We start from the raw sequence: 14,700 nt of genomic DNA on the forward strand, positions 1-14,700 counted from the left end.
GCTTGTTTAAGAATTTCAGGGTTGCATAAGGAAAGCAGTTAGAACAAAAATGCTGAATAGCTTTAAGTGTGAAATGAGTAAAACAGCATGGCCAGCTAAAGCAGTACCTAATTTATCGAAGGTGAACATTTATTTTCATCACTTGTTCTGTTGTTTGAGTTCTTCTTTTTAAATGACACTTTGACATCTTTTGTATAAATTATGCATATTAATGTAATTGTATTTACTTGTAGGTGGCTCTAACCAAGAGAGCTGATCCAGCTGAGTTGAAAACAATATTTTTGAAGGTACGTGTAAAGTAAATATTTTACTCTTTCTGCTTAAATTTTTCATATCTTTTGCTCCATTATTGCAGCATACAACTCTTGATAGTTTTTTCCAACCATTAATCATTCACTGTATTATTACCATGTTAGACTTAAATACCATTATCAGGATTGAACAATGCTCTCCAAGAAGTCAGATACATTTCTGAGTGATTATTGTATTGACTCAGAAGAAGTATTGCTATCTTAGAAAAAACCCACATTGTTCAGAGAAAGTGGTGGGAGTTTCAATATTGTTCCTACACATGGTAAAATGTTCGTGTACATACCTTGCTGTTAGACCATTTGGTAAACTTTCTTCTTGTGTCCTTGCTTACTTTCTTCCTCGAGGGTTATCTCTGCTTCTATATTGGTAGAAGGATTGGGAAGATCACCTTGTGAAGTGGTGGCCGTATTTATTATTTAACTAAAATTCCTTCTGTGTTGACCTGCTGTAGAAGTGTGCAAGTAAAGAAATGACTCATGCACTTGCTTGTGTATTTGAGAGAAGTGTGCTTTAGTGATTTGCTGGAAATTGGGAGGGGATTCTCCAACTCTACTCTGTTCTTGTGGGACCCTACCTGGAGTACTGCATCCAGCTCTGGGGCCCTCAGCATAAGGAGTACATGGACCTGTTGGAGCAAGTCCAGAGGAGGGTCACAGAGATGTTCACAGGGCTGGAGTACCTCTCCTATGAAGACAGACTGAGAGTTGGGATTGTTCAGCCTGCAGAAGAGAAGGCTCTGAGGAGATCTTATTGCAACCTTTTAGCACCTGAAGAGAGCCTACAAGTAATCTGGAGGGGCACATTTCACAGAGGCATGTAGTGACAGGACAAGGGGAAATGGCTTTAAACTGACAGAGGGTAGGTTTGCATTAAGTGCAAGGAGGAAATTCTTGCTGTGAGGGTGGTGAGACCTTGGAGCAGGTTACCTAGAGAAGTTGTGGATGCCTCATTCCTAGAAGTGTTCAAGGCCAGGTTGGATAGGGCTTTGAGTAACTAGGTCTTGTGGAAGATGTATGGGCCCATGTCAAGGGGTTTGGAACTAGATGATCTTTAAGGTCACTTCCAACCCAAATCATTCTATGGTCCTGTGAAATTTGATTTCTTTGACACATTTCCTAAATTTAAATAACAATTCCTAATCTTCCTAAGATTTATTAGTGCTGTTTCTGTATTAGTGTGATATTCTGGTATGAAAAACAGAGTACAGAAACTGGTGGGACTGATGAATATATATGAGGTAGATGCCACAGTGCTGCAGAAAGCTGTTGTATCTGAATTATTTTTATGAAGGTGTTGAGTGCCTAAGAGAGCTCATACCTTTTCAAGTTCCTCCCTCCACCTTCGCTCTCTCCAGCATTGTGCCCCACTCTCCATGTACTTCTTGGCATGTTTTCCATTGTCCCTTGTGAGCTATTATTAACAATATGTGTAGGTGTCACAATATATATTGCCAGTATTTATAATTTTATCATATACTGTCAGTATTTATAGCTCTGAAATCAGATTTTCAGTTGAGAAAGCCGGGATTTAACTTATTAAGTTCTGGAACTTCTATCTGTCAGGAGAGCAAAAAAGAATTCTCTTGAAAAAGAATGAGTTAGGTGATTTAAAGAGGTAAATTCTGGACAAGTAGGAGCAGGGCAGCAGAAAAGGCAGACAGGGAGTAAACCACTGACCTGAGAAGATGGTAACATTGAGGAAGGGAATAAACACAGTAGAGAGAAGCCTGGTCCCATCTGCAGTGTGAGGTGATGCTCAGTTGGAGGTGGGGGAGGTTGGTTGGTTAGTTTGCCGAGAATAGTGTGAAAATTGTTTCCTACCTGTCTGTGGGTATTCACCTCTCTTGTATTTCTGAAGACTGTAGCTCCCTCAGCTTTCTGTTGGTAGATTGAATGGGTTGTAGTTGAGCACATTAAATGTCACCTCCAGCTTCTTTTTCTTCCTTTTCTGCTTCCCTTTTCAATGGAAAGAAGGGGTCCCAGTAAAGTGGAGTAATGAAACATGAGCTGAGTGTTTTGTTCAGTGTGCCACTTAGTCCTGAGAAGGAAAAAGGATGAGTGAATGTGGTATGCTGTTTTGTGCTTTACAGATCAGGGATGGCCAGAGTGTTAATTAAGCTCCTTCAGATGATTTTAAGCGGTGAGGCCAATACAGTTGCTTCTGCAGATTCTTCACTTAACAAAATAACTTGACAACCATTCTCTCTACTTCAATTAAGAATTAAAAAATATGATTGCCCCGTAGGAATGGTACCCACAGTGTAGAATAAACATGAAGCTATCAGTTTAAATACAGTTGATTGCAGTCAACTTTAGCATATTTAATATGTCAAACCCCCAATAAAATGTGCACAAATCTTACTTAAAATGGGGTTGAACTTGTTATTACTTGACTATCTAAAATGTATGTAAATAAGTTACCAAAAAGCCATTAAGTACTATTGTATAATATCAAATTCTCTGTGGGTATAATTACTAAAGTGAGGAAAAATACAATTGTAAAGAACCATTTTTAAAAATGTTTCTCCTCCCAAACCAATGGAATTGTTTTTCTCTTTTTGTTATGATAATTTCCAAGAGTACCTCTACTTTTTCTAAGTCTTCTACCATAACCCCTAAGAGATTAGATTTTAGTCAAAGTGATCAAGCTGACATTTTTCAAGGTCATTTTCTATATGTAGTATAGAGTACGTGATTGGATTTCAAATATACTTGAGTAAATCACAATGACAAGAAACAGGGGGACAGTGAAACCTTGTGCTGTTTTCTGTTATTGAGTGCCCTAGCAGGGGGTTAGCCTGGATGAAAAAAATGAAATATAGAAGCATAGGCTGTCTGACTTATTTGATTTGTTTCTCAATAGCAGCTGTGTTAAAAGTTTCTGGGGCTGGGATTCTGTAAGATTCTGTCTCTCTGCAAATGATTACATTGAGATCAATTGATCTGTTAGTTCTTATAAAAGTATACAATTCAAAATCCCTTGCAGTGTAGCAACTGGAAAGCTTGTGTTGCAAGCACTGTCTATTGAAACAGGAATCCATAAGAGCTAACCGATATATAGATGCCAAAGCAAGTTATGTTTTGTTTGGGCTTGCTTCTCTGAAGCCTTGTTCCTTGAAGATATTGCTGTACCTGAAAATGGTATTTATATAGCACTAGAAGAAAATAATCTACTTACTGTTACACTTTGGCATCCCTCTGAGAGTTCTATGCCTACAGCAGGTATAACGGTACGCTGCAGGCACCAGGATGAAATGAAAACTGGCAGTTTTTGTCCCTTAGCAGAGCCACAGTAATGTGAAAAAAAAAATGTATATTTGAAGGATATGAGAAAATAGCAATAAGTATCTAATTTATTTATTATTTTAGTGTGGTTAATGCTCTGTGGGGAGCTGCAGCAATGGTTTATCATCCTACCTTGCCTTAAAAAAAGATAAATTAACAGTTTTTCCTGTTCTCAGTGCACATCTGTTATCCCAAGACAGACCTGTTTACCTTATAGCTAACACACGGTTCTGCAGATGTTGTCTGGGATTTCTTTTCCTCTTAATTATTGCCCTTATCCTTTTTGTTTTCTTAAAAAGCATTTTTAGGGTTGATTTCAAATTTGTAGCCTTCTGCAGAAAATGAGGGCTTTAAACTTTGAGGGATGACCTAGGAATCAGGGTATGGGTGATAACAAAGGCAATTTAATTTATTTACCTATTATCTTAAAAATATTTTAATACTCCTTTTTCTTTGATATGTAACATGTTACTGGAGGCTTCCCTTGGGACCAAATATGCTTGGGTCTGTCGATAGCTATCTGGAGTAGTATGCCAGTAACTGGGGCAGAAAGTGGGAGAATTCATGCCAGTGGTGTTTTGGTAAAGTGTCAGACCTTTTTTTTCTTTTTTTGTTCCTGCAATGTGCTGAACTGTCACAAGTTCTTGCTTTCTGTTACATTTTTCTGCAAGTGCTGTTCTTTGGCCTCCTTTCAGCAGTTCAACCAATGAAGAATATCTGTAGGTTATCTTTTCCTTAGGGAGAGCTGTGGCTGGAGGTGAAGCAGTGGAGTTCCTCCAAAACAGCACCCCCAGGTGGACACTCTTGTGGGATCATTTGTTCCACTACCACTGCAGTGTCATTTCGTGGATGTAAACCTGCCTTCTCATCCTGTACAAAGTACAATGGCTACACAAAGGAGTCATTTCCCATAAATAAGATGTATCCCATTGCTGTCAGAGTTTCAGTGGGGCTATAGATGCCACATGCATGCTTGCAAACGTGCATGTGCTACTTGTTTTCCTTCAAAAAAACATTTGGTACTGGAGCATTTCTAGACTAGCCTGGAGAAATTGTTGACATGATAAACAAAACATCATGTATCTGCCACTCTTCTGCCTGGGAAGCCAAGCCTTCAGCTGCCTGAGTACTCCCCACTGCCTGAGTACTCTCCACTTACTCTTTCCTGTTTGAGTCTAGGCTGTAGGTTCTTTGGAGCAGAACTGTCAATGCTGAAGCACAGGCCTGCTCTTGATTGGAACTGTGGGTGGTGGTAATAAATGCCTGGAGAAGGATGTATTTGAGGCACTAAATACTGTATTCATTTAACAGTATGCAAGTGTGGAGAAGAATGGAGAATTCTTCATGTCTCCTAATGACTTTGTCACACGGTACCTGAAGATAATTGGAGATGGTTTGCCTAATGCAAGCACTGTACAGCTCCTTGCAGGTGTGGTGGATCAGACAAAAGATGGGTAAGTGTGTTTGGTTTTTATTTTTTGTGGTGGTGGTGGTTGTTGGGTTTTTTTTTGTAGTTGGTTGGTGTTTTCTTTTTCTGTTGTTCATTTAAAAAATACAAAACCATTCTTCCAAAATAGCCTGATCCCTGAAGAGTGGTGGGGTTTTGTTTTGGTTTTTGCTTTTTCTTTTTTGTCTGCAGATACATAAAGGAGTACAGTATCTTTTAAGTGGAAAGAGGAGAAACAATGTTTTCAGCTGCACGTACCATTTAGCGGCACAAACCATATTCTGTCTGCTATGTATTTTTAATTCATTGAACCTTTCATGTTTGTTGGCTGGCTCCCCTAACTCCTGCTTTTCTTCCTTCCATGAGTCTTTCTGTCTCTGTTTACTTTATGTATCTGTCAAAAACACATTCAAATAGCAATCCAAAATAAGTTTAGATGGTGTAGGAAGAGATCCTAGAAAAAAGTGCCACTGCTTTGTTTTGCCATAGCACTCTTAGAGGTTTTTTGCCACTATTTGTTTCCCTCAAGAGGGAGGAGGAGCACCTAAGGTATTTAGGGAGCCGCTCTACAATCTTGGGAAGACAGCAGTGAAGCTGGTTGCACATGGTTTGCATTTAAAAGGCTGACTTTGCCAATAGGCAAGATTAGCTACCCCTCCATCTTCCTCCCCCTGCTTTAATGAAATCCTAGCTTTTGCTTTTGGTTCTTGCCCAGGCAAGCTGTCTCTTCACCCATATGAATGCATTTTTTGAACCCTCCCTTTAAAGTATGTTTAGAGAAACTTTAGAATAATTAGCTAAGGACTTAAAGTGTGTTGTTGTGGCATTTTTAGAAACCAGAAAACTTCAGGCATGACTCATATCAGTGGTTGCAGAGAGTAAAATGTGAGATAAATAAAGCATGACTAGAGAATGCAGGCTTCCTAGGGAACAGATGCAGGCATAACGGAGAACTTTTTGCAGAAGTTTCTGTGCTCTTTTCCACTCAGCCAGCCTCGTGATCCTGGCAGCTGGGCACCTTAAACCTTGCAGATGAGTTAATGTGATGATTGTTACCCCTGGTAAAAGGATTCTGTGAAACATTATGTTGGTAACATTGATGGCATCGAGAAAAGCCGTGGTTTCAGATAGTGTTTGACTGAAAACATTAAAGATTTCTCAGATTTCTTCCCTTGGTTTGATGCCTGCAAAAACTGCATTTTCCAAATTACATGGCTTCAAATCCATTTTGTAATAAGAAGATTGAGAGCATAATCCATACCTTGTGATTTGGATCTCCCTCACAAACAGAAGCTGGTGTCAGGAAGAACAAAATGTAAAACCGTAGCCTATGTGAACTTGTTGACAAGTTGGGATTTCATAACTTGGCGAGATCCTGTAGGAGTTTTGCGGTGTAGTATTGAGGCTTCTAATTGCTGCTTTCTGCCATGGGTAAGGATTTTTTCTGTAATCCACACTGCAGTGACAGGGGACTGCATGCTCCTAACAAGTCTTTGGAGAGTCTTTTCTGGTATTCAGACTGTCTTCTTGTTTAGCTGTTATATGCCAAATAATGGAGCAAGTTCAGAAAGTGATTAGCATCCATCACTCTCTCTCTAACCTGGCACTGCAGCATTTTTCACCATGTGGCCAGGCATTCGTACCTTGTTCTCGTGGTGTGTAAAGTAATTTGCAGAGTGATTGTCTGAGGCAAGGGTCAGTCACTTTTTGGTTCCTGGCATGAAATCTCCTAGAGATGCCAACAGGACCTATTGGTCTTCTGCTATTGAATCCTTTCCAACTTGGCTGCCCAGAACTCCTAGTTTTAAAGCGAAGCACAAAACTGCTTTTGTTAGTGTTCGTTTTTAATAGGCTTGTCAGTGTTTAGAAACTTACACGTGTTGGAGGTCATGAGAGTCTGTCCAATACTTTAGCTTTACCTCTAGTATAAAATAGAAGATATCTTTGCAAGAGATAGATATCTTGCAATAGAAGATATCTTGCAAGTTAATTTTGTTACAGTGTTAGTGGCTTAAAGTAGTGCAGTTCTGAAAATACTGTTTGGATGTTTCTGGAAGCATTTATCCGCTGTCTTGTATCCCTGTTTTGCACTGAAAAAGCAGCTGTTCTTGAATAGTGAGCATGACCACTCTTCACTAAAAAAATCTGAGCCCAGTATCACCAGGGTTGTTCCTCAGACTCTTTAGAATGGTTTTGAAACTCCTTCTGACTTTGATGAGAAGTTAGGTATAGGTACCAAGTGTAATCAGTGTGAAATCCTAAAATGGGTAAATCACATGGGTGAAAGACAGCACAAGAGCTTCTGACTCATGAGCAGAGCTTGTAAATGGGCAAAGCGTTGCTTAGCCTAGAGCTGAAGAAGTTCTGAGTGTGAAGAGGAAAAAACAGTAGCTCTTATGTACAATCTCACAGTGGTTACTGTTGACAAAATCTCACGTAGCTCTAGCACAAGTTCTGCATTGCCGTAGACTAAGGATTTGAAGGTGTCTACAGGAGCTGCTGTTGTTGTGACAGAGGTACTAGGCCTCTTAAGGTATACTCTGTCATTCAGTGAATATCTGTTGCCATGGGAGCAAGTTTTGCCTCCATCTTAAGTCAGGGCAGAGGTTTATTTGGTGGTAGGCTTTGCTGCTGCTCTCTTACAGAGATGTGTTTTTAAGGTTTCCCCTAAGAAAAGGATATGCTTTTCTTGCCTGTGGCCAGAGAAACCTTTCAAAGTAGTTGATTGGTAATAACACAGATTTTTTTAAAAAGTGTTATATTGCATGGCAGTCATGTGTATGAAACAAACTGAAGAGCCTTGACTGGTTTCTGGCCTTAAGCCTCTCATTCCTGATCTTAGTACAAAAAAAAGACACGTTTCCTTTGACTTCAGCTATATCAGAAATTTCCCCAAAATAGTGACTTTCTTAAGGCCTATCAGCAGCAGGCCAAGCATTTTCAATCCTGCCTACTGACTATAACATTGTTTTTCAGGGTTTTTTTGTGTACTTTTAAACATCTGTCTAACAAAATAAGTATTTACTGCACGTCTCTGTTTGGACCGTAGTAACTAACACTTTACTGAGAAATACAGTATACTTTATTTTTAGAAAGGACAAAGTATTCAAAAATAACACTTGGAAATGCTGGCATTTTCCATTATTATTGGATATAAATTTATCCTCTAATGCACCAATTTACACTGTACTTAGTTTACCTAGCTTGCAGTGTAAAATAGTAGATCTAGCTTCAATTCGTGTCCCATTATGTTACCATGTTTAAATTGCTGATACAGTAAAAACATGTGCATTGATTTCTGAAGAAACCTCTTCATCATTGCATTTGGATGTATTATTACAGGGGAGTAGTGGCTTTTTCTTTTCATGGCTAGATACAGACTTTGGTGGGAATGCATCGTGTCTATGTGGTGTACCATGGATGTGAGCATCAAAAGAAGCAGCATGGAAGAAAGGAGAGAGTAGTAAATCGTGGTTTTGCTACACCATACCCAGTTGTCATGTTTGGACTGCAGCTCTTGTGTGTGGATGCTTTTAAAATATCAAGATTTGAGCCTTCCTGAATAAATTGTGCAGTATTGGCACTGAGAATGAGGATGTGAAGGTAGAGGAAGACTTTGACTAGTTGGGTAGGATATCTTCAGAGTTGAAGTGAAATTTCGTAAACATTTCAGCTCCCTCTCTTTGTGTTGTTAAAATCACGAGGCTTTTCTCTGCTTTTGTAACATAAATGAGCACTTGTTTAGGTAGATAAAATAACTCTTAAGTAGTATATTGAAGTCCATGTTAATATGTGCTGTTTAATGACACCTAATGATATTCAGTGAAGGGTTATCCTAAACCCAAAAGGGTGATGCTAAACCGGAGAGAAAATGTGTTACCCAGGCAACTCCCCTTGTGCAGTATAGAAAAGTGAGCATATGGCTATGTAGTACACATTATTTCAGCATCTTTAAGCATTAAGAATCACACGTGTAATTGACTGTGAAAAATTACTGCTCAGTTACTGTATTGTATGGTCATAATAGAAGTAAATGAATACGTCGTTGTTAGAATAGATCTGTTGGGAATCACTAGCAGGCTAGTCTACTTAGGGAGCAAAAATACAATAAGAAGAAAATAGCTGGTTTAATTAACATGTAAAAATTGGGTTAATTTGAATTCAGCTGGCACAGCAGATATTAATGTCTCTTCTTTAACAGTCTGGCTAGAACCACACAATTTGTACACTTTTAATCTTCCTAGTACTATGAATAATTGTTTTAAAAAATGGATATAGCATTATTTTAAGCATCTATCTGTGACTTATTAGGGGATTATTGCTTCCAAGTGCTGAAAAAGAACGCTTCTACCAGTGTAAAACCTTGTAGCAGTGTTAATACATGGAGTTTTAGTCAAATCCAGGCCTACTAACATAGAATATGTTCTTAGCATGGTGCTGGGATTCTGCTGGGATAGGTGCTGTATTTCTTTTCTGTGCTTTCATCACTGTATTGGGATCTGTTTGTAAGGACATGTGCTAGTTGTTGTTTCATACAAAAAGCAGCTTTACCGAAATGGTGTTGGCAGATACTTTACATTTATAAATCTAAACGATCCTACTCTAGAGTCTTGTCACCTGCTGTCTGTTTTGTTCTTTGTGCGTGTGTGCTTTATAATCTTCGGGGCAAGACTCGGTGCTTTGTATCTGTTTACTGTCGTGGAAGTAGTCAGGTATGTAACCAATAATAATGGATAATAATGACCTTTTATAACCTGTAACTCACATAGTTTTGCATTTATGCGTATTTACTGTTACTGAGTAGGTTGTGGTATATTGGTTTAAAATTGAAGGAAATGTTGCTTTAAAAAAATTTTCTTTTGACTTACAAGAGGTGGAAGTCTTCTTCCTTTTAAAAAGTATCTGTGAATTCTGTGTCTAACAGTGGGGACTATTGAGAGCTCCCAGAGAGTTTAACATAAACGACCCGGTGGCTTGCCCCAGTGCTAAGGTGCATATGTAGCAAGTCATTGGCTTCTGTGCCAGTAAAGCTTAGGGCATGCTTATATGTTTGCTGCCATCATCATTTGTGAGCTTAATCTTAAGGATACCTGAGGAGGTTTCCTTTTATTTACTTCTCACACTCCGTAATTACTTATGGTAGCAAGTTCCCAGGGTTAATTATTTGTTAGACTGTTTCATATTCTACATATGTTTTATTTTAGTTAGTTCATATAGAAAATCTGAACTATTTAGTTCATATATATTGAGGGAGGTTATGTAGTACAGCTTTTAGGCCTTCTCTTTGCCTTGCTCTTTTAAAAATGTGCTCTTTTAAAAATGTGGTTCATCTTCTGGTATTTTTATGTTCTTCATGGAAGTCAGCTTCGGTTACCCTGTGGATGTTTGGCTGCTGATGTGCAGCAAGCACACTTCTGTGTGACTTGAGATTAATTCCCTTAAGACAGGGTGACTGAAAATTGCTGTATAGTCATGGGTCATCATAACTGGACAGAACAAATGTCTTTTCCAACTTGTTGAAACACTTATATTCTTCACTGTTATTGCATATCGAGTAGAGGTTTTCACTGAGCTGTCTGCAGTGTCATTTTGAGTCAAAGTCCTAAGGATGCAGTTATTTTTTAATAAAAAAATATAAAATTGGTTTTGTGTGTGTTTCTTGACATTGGTTAGACTGAGTTTTGTGCTTCTCAGAAACAAATCTTTGTTCCCCTGCTGCTGCCATGTGAACCCATTAAAGTTACATGCTTGCTGCACTGACATAAAACAGCCTGAGAAAGGGCAATCTTAAGTCTCCCAGACTGCCAGCAGGCCCTGCAGCCACACATTTGAAGATGATTTTAAACTGTACAACCTAGACATTAAAGAAGTAGCAAAACAGAAGAATGGTTGGCCTTTGCCTCTTTAAGAATAGGAGTTTGGTCTCCATTTGAACTCTTGGATATGACCCAGAGAAGTTAGAACCTCTCAAGGTCTTTGCTGTATCAAATCTACTGCTGGAAACAGTGCCAAGTTGCCTAATTATGTATTTCTACTTATGAACTAACTTAAGGAAGGGCAGCTCTGCTTTTATCTGTGCTCAGCTACTGTGCTCACCTATTGAGAACCTGGCTGTAATGATGATTTTGAATAAACTGCTCTTGGGCTGAGGAAGAACATGCCGACTGTTGTTTGAAATTTGTGACTCAACATGCAGGACTGGAGGGCTGTGATGGATGACTAAGTTGCTAGCAAACAGGTAACACATTCTGATCAGTTTCTCCTGAAGTGAGTGGCAGCATGTAGGTCTTTTATGGATTTGCTTTCCAAAAGCCCTAAGTACTGAGTCTTGAGGGAAGATACTCATGTCTTTATTGGCTCTGTCTTGCCAGCGAGGGAGGTAGGCTCCCCCAGAGGGCAGTTCAGTTAGACGTTAAAGCTGAGGTGAGTAGCCACGCTGAGTGTTTTGCTTATTTTATGTTCTGTTGTGACTTGCTGAGAGGAATACTTTCTTGTTCAACAGACATTTCCATTTAGCAGTACAGGCAACATTGGGGATAGGGCATTTTAGGATAAATTTTAATCCCTATGGATAACACTTTGTACACATTTTGGTTGTGGTCTTATTTCTTTTGCATAATATGTGTTATATTGTATTTCAGTTTTCTGTAAGCAAGTGGTTTCATAGCTTTTTCCTTCATCCCTTAGGTTGATATCCTTTCAAGAGTTTGTGGCATTTGAATCAGTCCTGTGTGCTCCAGATGCATTATACATAGTAGCCTTTCAGCTGTTTGACAAGACTGGCAAAGGAGAAGTTACTTTTGGTAAGACTATTCTTAAATGTACATGCTTCATGTAAAAATCCTTACCTATGCCAAACTCTATTTCACCTTCTGTTACTGTAGGAGACACAGTGATTGATAGTGGAACTACGCTAGTGCCAAGCAGCTTTCTGTCTGAATTTTGTTAAGCATTTATGTGTGCACAGTATGAAATCAAGGTCATGGTGGACATCACAGTTTTCTCTGGAGAACTGGTCACTTCTCTTTTTCTCTTCCCCAACGCGTTTGTGCAGCTCTTCAGAACAGCAGTGTAAGGTGACTATAGGAAATTATTGTAAAACCACGAGAAAGTTGCCAGAAGACTTGAGTGAATGTTTGGTCTGAAATTTCCCTGAATTATTTTTTGTTTTAATTGGCCATATTTCAAGCTGGTTGATTTTTAAGGCTCAAAACTTTGTTCTGTGAGATTTTACAATAATAAATTATTACATGTCCCCTGCCTACCCTCCCACTCCCCCCCCCCCCAAAAAAAAAAAAAGAAGTGTGGTGTTTGCACTGATAACATGAAAATACTCAGGCTAGTGTAAAACTTGATGAAAGGGACTGTTTATTTCTAGGTACCCTAGAAACAGCTTTTTATATGTGCAGAACTATCTGCCTCCTGCCATTCTGTCTGGAAGAAGGATTCAGAAATCAGCAGTTCAGAATGACTTCAGATATTGAGCTTGTACTTCAAAACGTATGGGGGATTTTTTTTTCTGAGTACTTGTACTGTATACAATTGCTATTTCTATTCTACATTTGGGCATGGTTATCTCTGTATATCAAGTTTTATTAATCAGTTGTTAAACAGTTTTAAGTATAAGGAAAATTGGATAGCATTGACTCTGTCTTTCTGAAATGTATGGTTCACACATCCATTGTCTTTTGCTAGTATTCCCCACACATGTTTTATGTTCAGTTGAAAAAGCTCTTCCCTTTTCATTTGAACTAACAAGATTGTTACCATTGCTTGAAGCATCATTGTATTCCTTCTACCATCTCCAAAAATCTCTATTTGAAGCTGCGACTGGTGAGAAGACTCGCTGTCTCTTCCTGTCTCTATTTTGGTTTTTCATTATTTTTGGTTGTCTGTTGAGGTTGTGAAAGATGTGCTTTTTGTGTGCAATATTTTAAAAGTTACTACAGATGCTAAAAGATTTGTAAGAATTTCAGGAAAAATTTCTGCAGATTATAACCTTGATGAAGGAAATATTTTGTGCCTAACAGTCTTGTGCATGTATATGGACAGAGGGGCAATGAAAGATGGCATGCTTTCAAAACAGTAGGGAGCACATAGTTTGCTAAGGTTTAGTTCCAGTGAAGGCAAACCAGGGATCCTGGAATGTCTGTGATGTGCAGGTTCTTGTCTGCGTCAGAGCCTCCGGTTGCTTGGAGCACTCATTAATAATCTAGGAAGAACTGCAGTTGTTTGATCTGAATGCTGAATCAATCCGACTTAACTTTTTAACTCTTGGCATTCTTGTTCATATTTTTCCTGCTGTCAAATGCTCCCCTTGGGGTTTGACACAGTGAGTCAAAGGATTTGTTTGGCATTTGAAGTCCATTGAAGTCCTTCTAGTGATGAGAGAAAAGCCGATGCCAGGCTGTATTTAAGGTATTTGGAAGAGGAGACATGCCAGCATTGGCAGAACCTCAGATAGCTTTCTTTTAATTGCTTCATCTCCCCCTTTGAAACCATAAATGTATTTGTAACTTCTGTATAGTACCTTGTGGCTACCACCCCAGAAAATGCCTGGAGCTGGGAGGATGTGAGAGCTGTGTCAGTGTTGTGCTTTCTCAGCAGCAATGGTTGACCTTTAGACAAAGCTAGTTTCTTATTTTCTATCATGAGGGGAAACAAAAGGCAGTTTTATTTCTCCTTAATATGAAAAAAACCCTAATATTTTCCTAAATAAATTATTAAAATACTATCCTATAGCTTTGCTACTCAGTGCCTCAGTCATGCGTCTTTGAGGTTAATTATGAGATCTTTTTCCACTCAGTTGAATGAGAGTGGGATCAAGTCCTTATCAGGGTTAGGAGACTTAAATAGGGGTTTTGTATACTGTGGAATTACAGTGTGAAAGGAACAGAAGAATAGGGAAAGGATCGGTTTTCAGTGTACTGCTAAGTGTAGTATCTCAAGGATCTCATTTTAAGTCTGTATCTCATTTTATTGTTGTAAAGAAACAGCATGGCTTATCTGTGCAGTCATTGTTTTTCTGTACACTGAAATAATGGTATAAATATTTTAGCTCATACCAAACAGAATATAGGGCTCCCCAGCTGTGAACTTCACATTTTCTACAAAGCAAATCATCCAAATCTTGTTCTTCCACAGGTGCACTTAGCTTGGCACCTTTGTAAAACGAATTAATAATGGACTTTATGTCAATGAGCTTTTACACCGACTGCTGCATCCAGGCAGTGGATTTCAGAGAAATGTTATGGGTAAAGAAGTTCCAGTATTTAATACTTTGCACTTAGTTTTCTTGAAAATTGCTGTGCTATTACTTTAGCTTCTGGATTGGAAATACATTTGCATTTTGGCCATACGTTGACATCTCTACAATTTTAAATGTTTCACTTCTTTCAAGTTGCAAGTGAGCTGTACCTAGTTCTTTGGCAGAGCTGGTATCTATTTATGAGGGCTGATCTGCAAGCAGTGTGGGTATGTGGAGTGGAGCGTGAGGGAAGGATTTCTAGTTTATTGCTTTTTGAGGTGAATTAAGTGGCCACTAGTAAATTAGTGGCCAGTGGCTGATTGAGACTATACCTGGGCTGTTGCATCATGTCATAGATTTACCTGCTGCTGAAGTGTCAAAGCTTTGACAGTTTGCAAGGAGTTAAAGCT

General features: G+C 38.8%; 1 protein-coding gene across 1 annotated transcript in view; it reads left to right on the forward strand.

Annotated features, from left to right (window-relative positions):
• The first annotated feature begins 237 nt into the window (after positions 1-237).
• SLC25A13 (solute carrier family 25 (aspartate/glutamate carrier), member 13) overlaps positions 238-14,700 on the forward strand; it is a 76,128-nt gene continuing 61,665 nt past the window's right edge. The window contains exons 1-3 of the mRNA XM_009083472.1: positions 238-287; positions 4,908-5,050; positions 11,731-11,846. Of these exons, the coding sequence (XP_009081720.1) occupies positions 4,941-5,050; positions 11,731-11,846 (226 nt within the window). The 5' untranslated portion in view covers positions 238-287; positions 4,908-4,940. The remainder of the gene's footprint in view (positions 288-4,907; positions 5,051-11,730; positions 11,847-14,700) is intronic.

This window comes from Acanthisitta chloris, unplaced genomic scaffold, assembly GCF_000695815.1.
Source record: "Acanthisitta chloris isolate BGI_N310 unplaced genomic scaffold, ASM69581v1 scaffold10641, whole genome shotgun sequence".
Taxonomy (NCBI): Eukaryota; Metazoa; Chordata; class Aves; order Passeriformes; family Acanthisittidae; genus Acanthisitta; species Acanthisitta chloris.